This window comes from Elephantulus edwardii, unplaced genomic scaffold (assembly GCF_000299155.1).
Source record: "Elephantulus edwardii isolate Elephantulus edwardi_28Jun2011 unplaced genomic scaffold, EleEdw1.0 scaffold00068, whole genome shotgun sequence".
NCBI lineage: Eukaryota > Metazoa > Chordata > Mammalia > Macroscelidea > Macroscelididae > Elephantulus > Elephantulus edwardii.
Genome location: NW_006399818.1, coordinates 2319410 through 2331793, shown reverse-complemented (window position 1 = coordinate 2331793; position 12384 = coordinate 2319410). Strand labels below are relative to the sequence as shown.

At 35.6% G+C, this 12384-nt stretch overlaps 1 protein-coding gene across 1 annotated transcript in view; it reads left to right on the top strand.

Annotated features, from left to right (window-relative positions):
- CDK17 (cyclin-dependent kinase 17) overlaps positions 1 to 12292 on the top strand; it is a 46424-nt gene extending 34132 nt beyond the window's left edge. The window contains exons 10-16 of the mRNA XM_006888496.1: positions 347 to 467; positions 5897 to 5994; positions 6473 to 6578; positions 8435 to 8477; positions 10284 to 10374; positions 11555 to 11632; positions 12165 to 12292. Coding sequence (XP_006888558.1) covers positions 347 to 467; positions 5897 to 5994; positions 6473 to 6578; positions 8435 to 8477; positions 10284 to 10374; positions 11555 to 11632; positions 12165 to 12202 — 575 coding nt within the window. The 3' untranslated portion in view covers positions 12203 to 12292. The remainder of the gene's footprint in view (positions 1 to 346; positions 468 to 5896; positions 5995 to 6472; positions 6579 to 8434; positions 8478 to 10283; positions 10375 to 11554; positions 11633 to 12164) is intronic.
- Positions 12293 to 12384: the final 92 nt, after the last annotated feature.

The window sequence follows — 12384 nt, the reverse complement described above, 5'->3', positions numbered from 1 at the left end:
CAAGTCATTGTCCAGCTTTCTGATGCATAGCATGTAATTATGAAGACCATGGCCAGGATCAGGTGCACCTTTGTATCCAGACTGACATTGTTGCTCTTAAGTACTCTGGGGAGGTCCAAGACTTTCCCAGTACAATTCATCTTTTGATTTTTCAGCTGTTAGTACCAAGTGTATTAATTGTGGCACCAAGTAAAGATCATAAACACACAAAAATATTTTTAGATAATTTTGTTTTCATTTCTTCAAATTCCCAAATAGCTGTTTAAGGCATTCTTTAGTTTAGAGTTAAGTTTAGGAATTCCATCATAGCAATTTCTCTAATCTTTGTTTTGTTTTCTTTTTACAGGACTAGCGAGAGCCAAGTCAGTTCCCACAAAGACCTACTCAAATGAAGTTGTCACATTGTGGTACCGGCCTCCTGATGTTCTGCTTGGTTCCTCGGAATACTCAACACAGATTGACATGTGGTAAATATAGGCAGATGGTATTATCATACTGTTGTATGTGTTGTTCAGTTGCTGTGACTCATAGTGACCCTAAGTACAACAACCCTGAACTCTGCTCTATCCTGTGCCAGTTTTATTGTATCTGACACACCCAGCCCATTACCCCAATCACTGAACCAATTCATCTCATCAAGGATCCTCCACTCCTGTGCTGTCCCTCCACCATCCCAAGCATGACATCTCTCTCTAAGGACTGGTCCCTCCTTACAACATGTCCAAAGTATATTAGACAAAACTTCAGAATCCAAGGAGCAGCCTAGTCTCACCCTTTCTAGGATGAACCTATTTGTTCTTCTAGCAGTCTATGGTATATTCAGTACTGTTTTCCAGCACAACAGCTCAAAGGCATCAATTCTTCTTCTGTCATCCCTAGTCATTGTCCAGCTTTCTGATGCACAGCAAGTAATTGGAAAATCTATGGCCTGGATTTGGCACACCTTAGTCTCCAGACTGTCATTATTACTCTATAGCTTTTAAAGAAGGGCATACCAATAGCTAAGTTTCAAGGTGACATTAGTTTAACAAGCAACAGTATAAACAGTGGTTAAGAATTCTAATGGTACAACCACTTTGGAAAGCAGTTTGGTGCTTCCTCAAAAAGTTTAACATAGAAATTCCATGACTCAGATATTCCACTGGTTGGAATATATCCCAAGAGACAGAAGCGAGGCCCAAACGGAGACTAGCATACCAGTTTTCATTGCGGCATTATTCACCATCACAAGAACGTGATAACAGTCCCAGATGTCCAACTACAGTTGAATGGATTGAGAAATTATCATACATTCACACGATGGAATATTACACAGCACACGGGAGCAATGATCTGGTACATTACTACCTAACTTGGGAGGGACTAGAGAGCATTATGATACATGAACTAATTCACTTCCATAAGAACAAATATATTGTATAAGACCATTATTGTAGAACGAGTATGAGGACCCAAAGAGGGTTGGGCGGCAGAGGACAGAGGATGGGGGCGCGGTATTTAATCATAGGGTCACACAATTTGATGGGTGGAGGGAGGTGGAGGTGAAAGAAATGGGAAAGGTCTGGTGTGAAAAACAGTGGATACAAACTTTGTAAATAAACCAGTATAAAGTTTAAAAAAAAAAAAAAAGAATTCTACCACAAAAGATAGACAGATCACCCAGGTTCAAATACTGATCTTATTCTACATAATAGCCTTATTTAAATTACTGGCATGTGACTTAGTTTTCTCCTTTGTGGAAATAGGAATAATTTTATATGTAACTTTTTCAAAAGTCTTTTGGATAGTGTTAAAACTCAATGAACTAATAATAGCAATTTGAAACAAAATTACTGATAGTCATTTTATATTTACTAAAATCTACATAACAAGCTTTTCAAAACCCTTTGAACACTAAAAGAAGAGGATAAAGTAGTGTAGTGGTAAAGCCCAGACTGGAAGCCAGTTGAAATGAGGAAAAACAATAACACATTGTGTAATAATAATTGGAATATGGGATGTACGTAGCTTTAATGTTGGAAAACGGAAAACTGTTAAAAATGAAATGGAATGCATCAATATCAATATACTAGGTATTAATGAGATGAGATGGACCAGATTAGGGCATTTTGAATGAGATAGTCAAATGGTACACTATTCAGGGAATGAAAAACAGAAAGAATAGTTTTGCATTCACAGTCAAAAAGTCAATTTCAAGTTCTATCCCGAAAGACAATGTTGTTAGTGATAGGATAATATTCATACACATAAAAGAAAGGCCTCTTAACATGATTATTACTCAGGTACATCCTCCTGTATGTAGAGCCAAAGAAGAAGAAATTGAGAATTTTTACCAAATATTGCAATCCAGAAGTCCCCAAATATAAAAGTAGGAAACAGTGAAGAAGGAATAGTAGTTGGAAAATATGGGCTTGGTGATAGAAATAATGCTGGAAGTAGAATGATTGAATTTTGTATTTACAATGATTTATTCATTGCAAATACCTTCTTGAAAGACCTAGATGGCTACCTTACACATGGATCTTACCTGATGGGGTGCTTAGGAATCAGGTTGACTACATTTGTGAAAGAAATCATTGGAGAAACTCAGTATTGGCAGTCAAAACTAGGCAAGGGGCATCTAAGATGATTGTGGGTCAGATCATCAATTATTCATATGCAAGTTCAGATTGAGGCCAAATGAAAATAAGTCTATAGGAATCAAGATACGATCTTAAATCAATTCTATCTGAATTTCAAGATCATCTTTTAAGAAAAGATTTGAAGCATTGAACACCAACGATCGAACCAGATGAGTTGTGGGATGATATCAACCATGAAGAAAGTAAAAGGTTATTACAAAAACAGAGGCCAAAGAAAAAATAAAAATAGGTGTCAGAAGAGACTCTAAAGATTGCAGTGGAGCATCGAGAAGCTAAAGCAAAAAGGAAAACATGTTGAAGAGAAAGAGCTGAACAGACGATTTCAAAGGGCAGCTTGGGAGGACAAAGAAAAGTATTATAATGTAATGTGCAGAGTGCTGGAATTGGATAATAAAAAGTGAAGAATGAACTCTGCATTACTCAAGTTGAAAGAACTGAAAAATAAATTTAAACCTGATGTCACAATATTGAAAGATGTTATGGGGAATATAGTGAATGACCCCAAAAGCATCAAAAGAAGATGGAGGGAGTACATAGTCTCTACCAGAAAGAATTGATTGACACTGAAAATTTCAGGAAGTACCATATGAAGAGGAGCCAAAGATAATGAAGGAGCAAGTTGAGGTTGTATTGAAGGCATTGGCAAAAAATAAAGCCCCAAGAATAGATGGGTTACCAGTTGATTTATTTCAATTACCAGATGCAGCCTTGTATGTGCTCACCAGTCCCTGCTAGGCAATTTGGAGGATGGCTTTTCTGGCCAAAGAGGTCCATATTTACTCCTATTCCTGAGAAAGGTGATCCAACTGAATATGGAGATTGTCAGACAATATCATTAATATCACATGAAAGCAAAATACTGATGAAGATCATTCAAAAACGGCTGAAAAAAATTAAATAAACAACAACATGGCTAGAACAGTTTGTAGATAGGGAACTGCCAGAAGTTCAAGCAGGATTTAGAAGAGGCTATGCCACAAGGGATATCATTGCTGGTGTCGGCGGGATTCTGGCTGAATGTAAGGAATACCAGAAGACTGTCTATTTGTTCTTTATTGACTCTGCAAACGCATTTGATTGTGTGGATCATAACTAGTTGTGGCTGATACTGAAAAGACTGGAAATCCCAGCACTTAATTGTGCTCCTGCAAAACCTATGGACCAGGAGGCTGTTGGGTGAACAGAGCAGAGGAACACTGCATGGTTTAAAATTGAGAAGAGAGTGTGTCAGGCTTGTATTCTTTCTCCATACCTATTCAATATGTATGCTGAGCAAACTATCTGAGAAGCTGGACTCTAAAAAGAGTGTGGCATCCGGATTGGAGGGAGACTCATCAATAACATGCATTATGCAGATGACACAACCTTGCGTTCTGAGAGTGAGGAGGACTTGAAGCACTTGTTGCAGAAGATCAAGGAATGCAGCCATTGATATGGATTGTGTTTCAGTGTTGAGAAAACAAAGATTCTTACCACTGGACTGAAAGGCCATGATGAATGGAAAGGAGATTGAAACTTTCGAGAGTTCTATCTTGCTTGGATCCACAGTTAACAGCCTTGATACCAGCAGTCAGGAAATAAGGAGACGCACTGCACTGGGAAAATCTGCAGTTAGGGACCTCTTCAAATTAGTGAGGAGTAATGATGTTAGTTTGAGGACTAAAGTGCATCTGAGAGCTGGACAGTGAGTAAGGATGACAGAAGAAGAATTGCCTTTGAGCTGTGGTGTTGGAGAAGAGCACTAAACATCCCATGAATGGCTAAAAGAATGAACAGATAGATCTTGGAGAGGGTGCAGCTGGTGTGCCCTTTGGAGGTAAGAATGATGCAGCTTTACCTCACACACTTGGGTGTGTTGCCAGGAGGGGCTATTCCTTGGAGAAGAACATGATGCTGGGAATGGTTGAGGCTCGGCGAAGGAGAGGAAGACCCTCAACCAGGTGGATTGACATGGTGACTGCTACAGTGGGGTGTGTCAGGAAGTATGAGGATGGTGCAGGATAGAAGAGGGTTTAGATCTTTTGTTCATAGGATCGCGAAGAGTCGTACTCAATTCAACAGCACCTAACAACAACAAAATCTATGTTAGAAATGAATGAAAATAATTTTCAAAATATTGTAACCTCTTTATCATGAACTATTTACACCATGACATTCCTCTATTCATACAACCTTGTTCTGCCCCATTCATTACCTATATCATAAGATAAATTCCTCAAATATGCATAAGATGTCTCTAAATTAGCCTTTATCTCTAATTCAAACAATTTCTCCTAAACATTCCTTTTAGCCAAGTGGATACTGTCTCTTAAAAAACAACCTGAACTTTTTTACCGTTGTGTTTTTGTTTCAGTCTACATGTTTAGAATACCTGCTTTCTCTAACTGTGCCTTGAGCCTAGTAAATTCTAAAGTCAGGTCTCACAAATCCTTCTGAATGTACACTAGCCACGGATGATAATTCCTTCCAAAGAACTGCAGTAGCGTTTATAGTCAATATTCATGTAGTGAATAATGTTATACTTTTTTTCTGTTACTGTCCTGAACAGTTTTATAAAAAACTGTTTTATATAACATGTTGGCATGTAAGTTTTATTTACAGTTGCCAGATTGTATGCCTTTTAATCGAAGGACTGTGTGTCTTTAAACTTATATTCATAAACTTGTATTCATATAGTTCCGGGAAGACCATATTCATCCACATAGCCTCCATGCCTTTCTCTCCCCTCTCTGTACCCTTCTTGCACCTACGTGATCTGACTCTGCTCCTGCCTAAAAAAACTTGAAACATTTGTTTCTCTCTCAACATTGCATTGTGCTTGCTGTCATCATCACAGTCTCTTCACTTGATTTCCCTCCTTTCTGTCTTGTCCTCTCCCAGCCCTTGAGCACTATTACAGCTGATATAAAGAATCAATAAGATAATAAAGCACTTAAAAAACAGTTCCTCATACATAGTAAGAATTCAGTCATTATTAGTTATTGTTAATGTTTTTCTTCAGGGATCATCTAGAGCAGAACTGAACTCTTTAATTAGGAAAAAAATAGAAGAAAATGAAAGTTGAAACAAATGAAAGTAATACTTAATTTTAATTAGTTCTGAGAGAAAAAAAATCTCTGTGGGAGGTTTATTAGCAGGTTAGTTAAATTCTCCAGAGAGGCAGTCTAAAGGAAAGGGTTCTTCGTCTTCATAATATGTAAATAGATTGCTTACCATTTTTTCCTCTCTCCTGTCTCCCATGTTATATTTTAAAGGGGTGTTGGTTGCATTTTCTTTGAAATGGCTTCTGGAAGACCTCTGTTTCCAGGATCAACTGTGGAAGATGAATTGCACTTAATTTTTCGACTGCTAGGTAACAGAAGAAACCCTTTCCCAGTGATTTTACAACTTTACTGACTAGCTGAATAAGATTTTATTCTGAAAGTTTTGATCTTTTATCTTAAGACTATAAATATCATTTTTGGTAATTATAGTTAGCATACATATTTTAATGAGTGATCTTTTGAGGTGACTTCATTTACTAAGTACACTTTTATAATGAAGATATTATGGAGGAACAGAGAAGAAAAGTATTCTTGAAAATAGACCATTAGCATATTATAAAGAAATACGTACAGCCTAAGTATCAACTAGGCAGAAAAGAGACCGGACAGCATTTTTGTGACATCATTGTATAGTCCAATAAGATCTCTATTTTTTTACAGTTTCTGTCATTCTTGTTTCAGTTGAAATATTTAGTTCATTTAGTAAATGTAAGTTATTTATATCACATGTATTGATATATTTACATATATAAAATTTATATATAAATGTTTGTTTTTAAATTCAAGGAACTCCATCTCAGGAAACGTGGCCGGGTGTTTCTTCAAATGATGAGTTCAAGAACTACAACTTTCCAAAATATAAACCACAGCCTCTAATTAACCATGCACCTAGGTATTTGTTTGTTTCCTTAAATTGAAAAAGGGAGTAAACCTACAGAGTTCTTTTTATTATGTTGAGGCATTAATGAAAATAGGATTCAGAAGGAAATATACATAATATACCATATATTCGTCAGTATTTCAGGATGCTAGTTTTATTGAAAATGTGCCTTCCTACACCAGATCGATTGCATCACGAAAGTAGGAAAACAAAAATGTCTGTAAATAAAATTAGTATAAGCTTATGTAAAAGAATCTCAGAGTCTATGTAGATACTCAGAAAGATTCTGATGCTTGTTCAGTATCCTGAAGAGTTACTTGCTTTCTACAAAATTATTCTATATTGACTTGGAAAACTTAAAAATTTGTTATAAGTGAATTCACAACCTGATGCAAGATGAGACACATCAGTGTTTTTGTCAGTGTTGATGACAATGCTTATATTTGAAGAATATAAGCTTTTCCTGAACTTTCAGCAAAATTTATTTTCGTAAAGGTTAGCCATTGATAAAACCAGTTGAATTTTCTTCTGCTACCTACCTCAGATGGACTGTCAGTTAGCATTTGAGTCAGAACTTGTGTTTTCAGTAAGTAAAATAGAAAAACTTACTTCTTTTACTACATTTCCTCATCTTTCCGTTAAAAAAATTTAGGAAGGAATCAAGATTCCAAATAAGGACATGCTGTGTCTTAGTCAAAAGCTATTCACACTGCTCACAGCAAAACACACTTTTTCTGCTTTAGTCTCTAAATGGGGAAGAACAGAAAACTGTTCTGACACAAAAAATATTTTTAAAGTGTTTTAAAGTGTTTGTATGAATTGATAGTCTTATTGTTACTATAGTAACTTGTATCATTCTAATTAGACTTATGTAGGAAGAATATGGTCCTGTACCAGGCTTTTTTGTGTGCAAATCTTTTTTCTCATTTATGTATTGGTTGCTGTTTGAAATTTTAAGTGTAGAAAGTTGAAGCTTATCTTTAATTCGTGACCTTAGCCCCTAGCTTGTTTATTGCAAGAGAATTCTGGTTATGTGCCAGAATGACAGACCGTAGAGATTTAGTCTGGAAAGTATATGATCCTCAGCATCTACAATGTTGTGACAATTGAAACTATGTGGGGAAAGTAGGACTTCATTCATCATTGTGCTTTTGTAGTAGAATATATGATTTCTGATTAAAGAGATTATCATTAAGGGATTCCTGAGCCCCACTACTCTCATGTTAGTTTTATAAGTTGTAATTATTTGTCTGTTTTGGCTGTATAATTTGTTTTGTTAACTCTTAAGTTTTACGAAGTTATTGTACCATATTTAAACTGCACTTTATACCTTCTAGTATCTAATGATGAATGGATTGTTTTGTTATAATTTTTGAATAGCTTGTCTCTGTGCTTATTTTGAAAAACTGTCACACGTTTCTGGGTTACTTGTCTGTTTTCAACTATGTAATAGGAAAATAGTGTCTCAGTACTTTTGTCTTCAGTGGAACACTATGAAAAGATTAATTTTATTAATGCTTCCCTATTCTAAAGGTTGCAGGAGGAGAATAGACAGTCTCTTCCTGTGCGATTAACTTTATTTTGAGCAGAATGGTGATTTTAAAATATTCTTTTTATAGTTCTAATTTACTCTTAAAGGAAACTTGAAGTCCACTTTATATATTCTTCCTATGCTAGCACAAGATAAGTTTTTTGTGTTGAGTTTTTTTCACAGTAAAACATCAGAGTCTGTTTGAATTAAAAAAGAATGAGTATTTTAGGGCACTTAAATTTGACAGATTATAATATTTAGAGAATGGTTTTACCAAAGGGATTTCTATTAGCTAAGAGTAAAGAATTAATTTTCACTCTTTTGTTGTTGTTTCTAGGTTGGACTCTGAAGGAATTGAGTTGATAACGAAATTTCTTCAAGTAAGTTGTAATCTTATTTTGTACTTATTTCTGCGCAGTTAACTTCTCAAAACTTAAGTTTCCTTAGCTTTGAAACAGTCAGTAATATGTCATCAATTTGTTGTGACTAAGAAATATTATTACTTTACAGTACTAACCAACATGTTTCAGACACTTGCTTAAGTCAAAAAAACCTATGGTTTTTCTTAATGTTCATCATGACTGAAAACAGTCTGAAGGCGTCAACCACTGGTGTTGATCAGTTGTATCAAGGCCATGCTTTCCAAAATTCACACTTTCCATCTGTTTGCTTACTGCCTTAAAGACTCCAGTGTTCCTCCTGTGCATATTCATGTCTTCATTCAAATCAGAAAAAGGAGGGGAGGCTAAAGGTGATACCAATCACATTGGTTCTTTTTTTTCTTGTTGGCTAGAACATAATTATGAGAGAATTTAGAAATTGGAAAGCATAATTATTAAAACTGAGTCTGATCTCAGCCTAATCTGGTTCATGATAAGCATTGTTGCTTCTGAGTGCCTCTGGATGGTTTCAGACCCCTGACCTTTTGGTTGGTAATTGAGTAGTTACTTAACCATTTGTACCACCTATGGACTCTAGGAAGCATTTACAGCCTGAAAAATTTTTTTTACATTACCAAGGAAAAATAGAGAAAAACAGCTATTCTATACATAGTTCATATTTACTATTAAAGTATTAGGGAACCTTATTATTGTTGTTATATGCCGTCAAGTCACCTGCTACTCAGAGAAACCTTATGTACAACAGCCCTAAACCCTGCTCTATCCTGTGCCAATCTCACACCTACCCCAATTACCTCAGTCACTGAATTAATCCATTCATAGAGGGTCTTCCTCTCCTGAGCTGTCCCTCTACCCGCCCAAGCAGGAGTCGTTCTCTGAGGAGTGGTCTTTCTTGCAACATGTCCATAGCCTGTCAAAGCTTCATAATCCTTGCCTCCAAGGAGCAGTTCCTGGATGAACCTGTTCCTTTTCTTAGCAGTCCATAGTATATGCAGAATACTTCTCCAACACCACAACTCAAAGGCATGGATTGTTCTTCTATCCTCTCTAGTCATTGTCCAGCTCTCTGACACATAGCAAGTGATTGCAAAGACTGTGGCCTGTGTTAGGCACACTTTAGTCTCCAGAGTGACACCATTGCTCTTCAGTACTCTGGAAAGGTCCCTAACAGCAGACTTTCCCATTGCCTTACATCTTTAATTTCCTGGCTGCTGGTGTCAAGAGTGTTGATTGCGTAGCCAAGTAAACTAAAGCTGTTAACAATCTCAATCTCTTCACCATCCATCCTGATGCTGCCAATTAGCCCATTGGTGAGAATCTTTGTCTTCTTGATATTGAGCTTCAATCTATATTGAAGGCTGCAGTCCTTGACCTTCTTCAGCAAGCACTTCAGGTCCTCCTCAGTTTCAGCCAACAGGTTGTGTCATCTGCATAACGCAGATTGTTGATGAATCTTTCTCCAAGCCTAATGCCACACTTCTCTTCATAGTTTTTCATTAATTTTTCATCACTTCAGAAAAATTAAAGACTTTAAAATTCTGGTAAAATTCATTTTTAACTTTAGAACTCAAATATAATCATTAATATAATGTTAATGCTACTTAATCTCAATAGCAATTCAAATTAGAGTGTATCTGGAGTATTCCAAATTGATGCTTGAAAAGTAGTCATCAAATTAAGTAATCAAGCTTAGAAAAACTAATTCTGAAGGCTAATTTGACCTTTCCATCCTCTTTATACCAATTAGAGGTAAAATTGTTAAAGCAATTCTTTATCTTTTTACAGTATGAATCTAAGAAAAGAGTTTCAGCAGAAGAGGCCATGAAGCATGTGTATTTTAGAAGTCTGGGACCAAGAATACACGCTTTATCTGAAAGTAAGACATTTTAGAGGTCGTCCGCCCTCTTTACTTTATTTCTACATACTCAAGGGACTAGGTTAAATTAGGTATTTAGAGAAATAATTGCAGGTTTTTAGCTTAAAATTCTAGTCTTTTTTGTAACTGAATCAGATTTTTTAAGGTGCTATGTTTTATTTGCCTATGTGTTTAATTTATTCCAAATAACAAACTTTTTACTATTATTTTGTTAGAAAATTCTTAGGAATAATCATTAATCTTATTGGAACTAAACTAGAAAATGCCACATTTTGATAGACATTGTCGTTATTCTAATCCAGCTTGAATTTAGAACTCCTAATAAAAGTAAATTTCTGACAAAGTTTAACAACATCCAACTAAAACATAAGATTGGCCCTTTTGTTGAAGAAGTATGAATATAAATATCCTAAAGATCTAAAGCCTCTTTATTTTGATTACTTTGACTTACTATCTGCATGATAGTGTCATATTAGCGCTTACTAAACATTAAATATCCTATGCTAAGGTTTTACTCTTCACATTTCTTTTTATTCATTATTATTCTAATATTTTATTTTAAATGGAGTAAGGTAATGGCACATTACCTTATTGTTTGGGAATTGAGCTGCCTAGAACTTTTCATCAATTTCCAGTTTTATGTAGTAGTCAGTGACAAAGCTAGTTTCAAATCAAGGATCCTTAAAAATTTTACTTAGAATTTACTGGTTACTTTTTAATGAATGACCATCTCTCAGAGATTGGAAAGGAGAGTTGAATTATACATGTTTTAAAGATGTAATTTTCATTTTAGTATTTATTTCAAGTTTCCTGTTTTGAGCTACACAACTCTTATTGTATTTCATGGAAACTGAAGATAGTTTGAGAACCTGCTAACTTCATCCCGTCATAAGGAGATAGGCATAAGGGAGAGAATGTATTAAACCTGAGTAATGCGTGTAAATTTTTTTTAAAGTTCTCAATTCTTTTCAGTCCTAAAACAAACACAGGTACAGCATGTTTTGAAAGAGAAATTTAAAGGTGGATTATTTTCTTTTTAAAATATTAAGAAGAAAGCAAATTTTTTAACCACGACCTGAATCTTTCATATTGAATCAGCATATATACTTTTAAAAATAATGTTTGTTGATTATATATGTTTTAATAATGTTAGCACTTTTTTTTTATCTATATATTTTAGGTGTTTCAATATTCAGTTTGAAAGAAATTCAGTTGCAAAAGGACCCGGGTTTTCGAAATTCTTCTTATCCAGAGACAGGTGTGTTTGTCATAAACCATTTCACGTGTCGATCATGAATTTTTGCATGGAACCAAGCATTTGGTTTATAAATTGGTCAGTAAATTTATTGATGTAAAAACCAATGTACAGTGCATTCCACAACTGTGTATGTTTAGCATCGCACGTACTCACTTTTTTGTATGATGTGGGCAGCTCAGTAAATCTTCAGAGAGAAATCTGACTCAGTCAAGTCAGGGATCCTGAAAGCTGCAGATGGCACAGAGACCTTTACAAGTGACCTGGCTTGATCACTGAACACGCCATCCTTGGTACCTGAGGCAGAAGACACATCTTGTGCTTCCCTAGTCTTCAGGTTCATCACTCCGAAGCATAGAAGCTGTAGAGTGACTCATCAGCAGAAGGGTCACTTTAAGGCAGTGCTGATCACTCTTACCGTGCGTGGAATATTAGCTTTCGCTTGTGGGAACATTAGCTTCCTAGATTCACCAAATACTGTATGTGGGATAAAACTGAACTTGAACTGCCTCATGAAAATGACTTTATATTTTAGGACATGGGAAGAACAGAAGACAGAGCATGCTCTTTTAAATCTGATAACATGGTTTCAAGCCCAGCCTTTCTTACCAATCAAGGACTCGGACCTGAAGGCAATTATTTCTTTTGGTGGACTTGGAATCTCCGTTTGTCTACACTGTCCTCTTCACAGTGGAGTCTTTTTATTTCAGACCTACAGATTGTTTTTATATTTGTTGTCACAGTGTGACAATTTT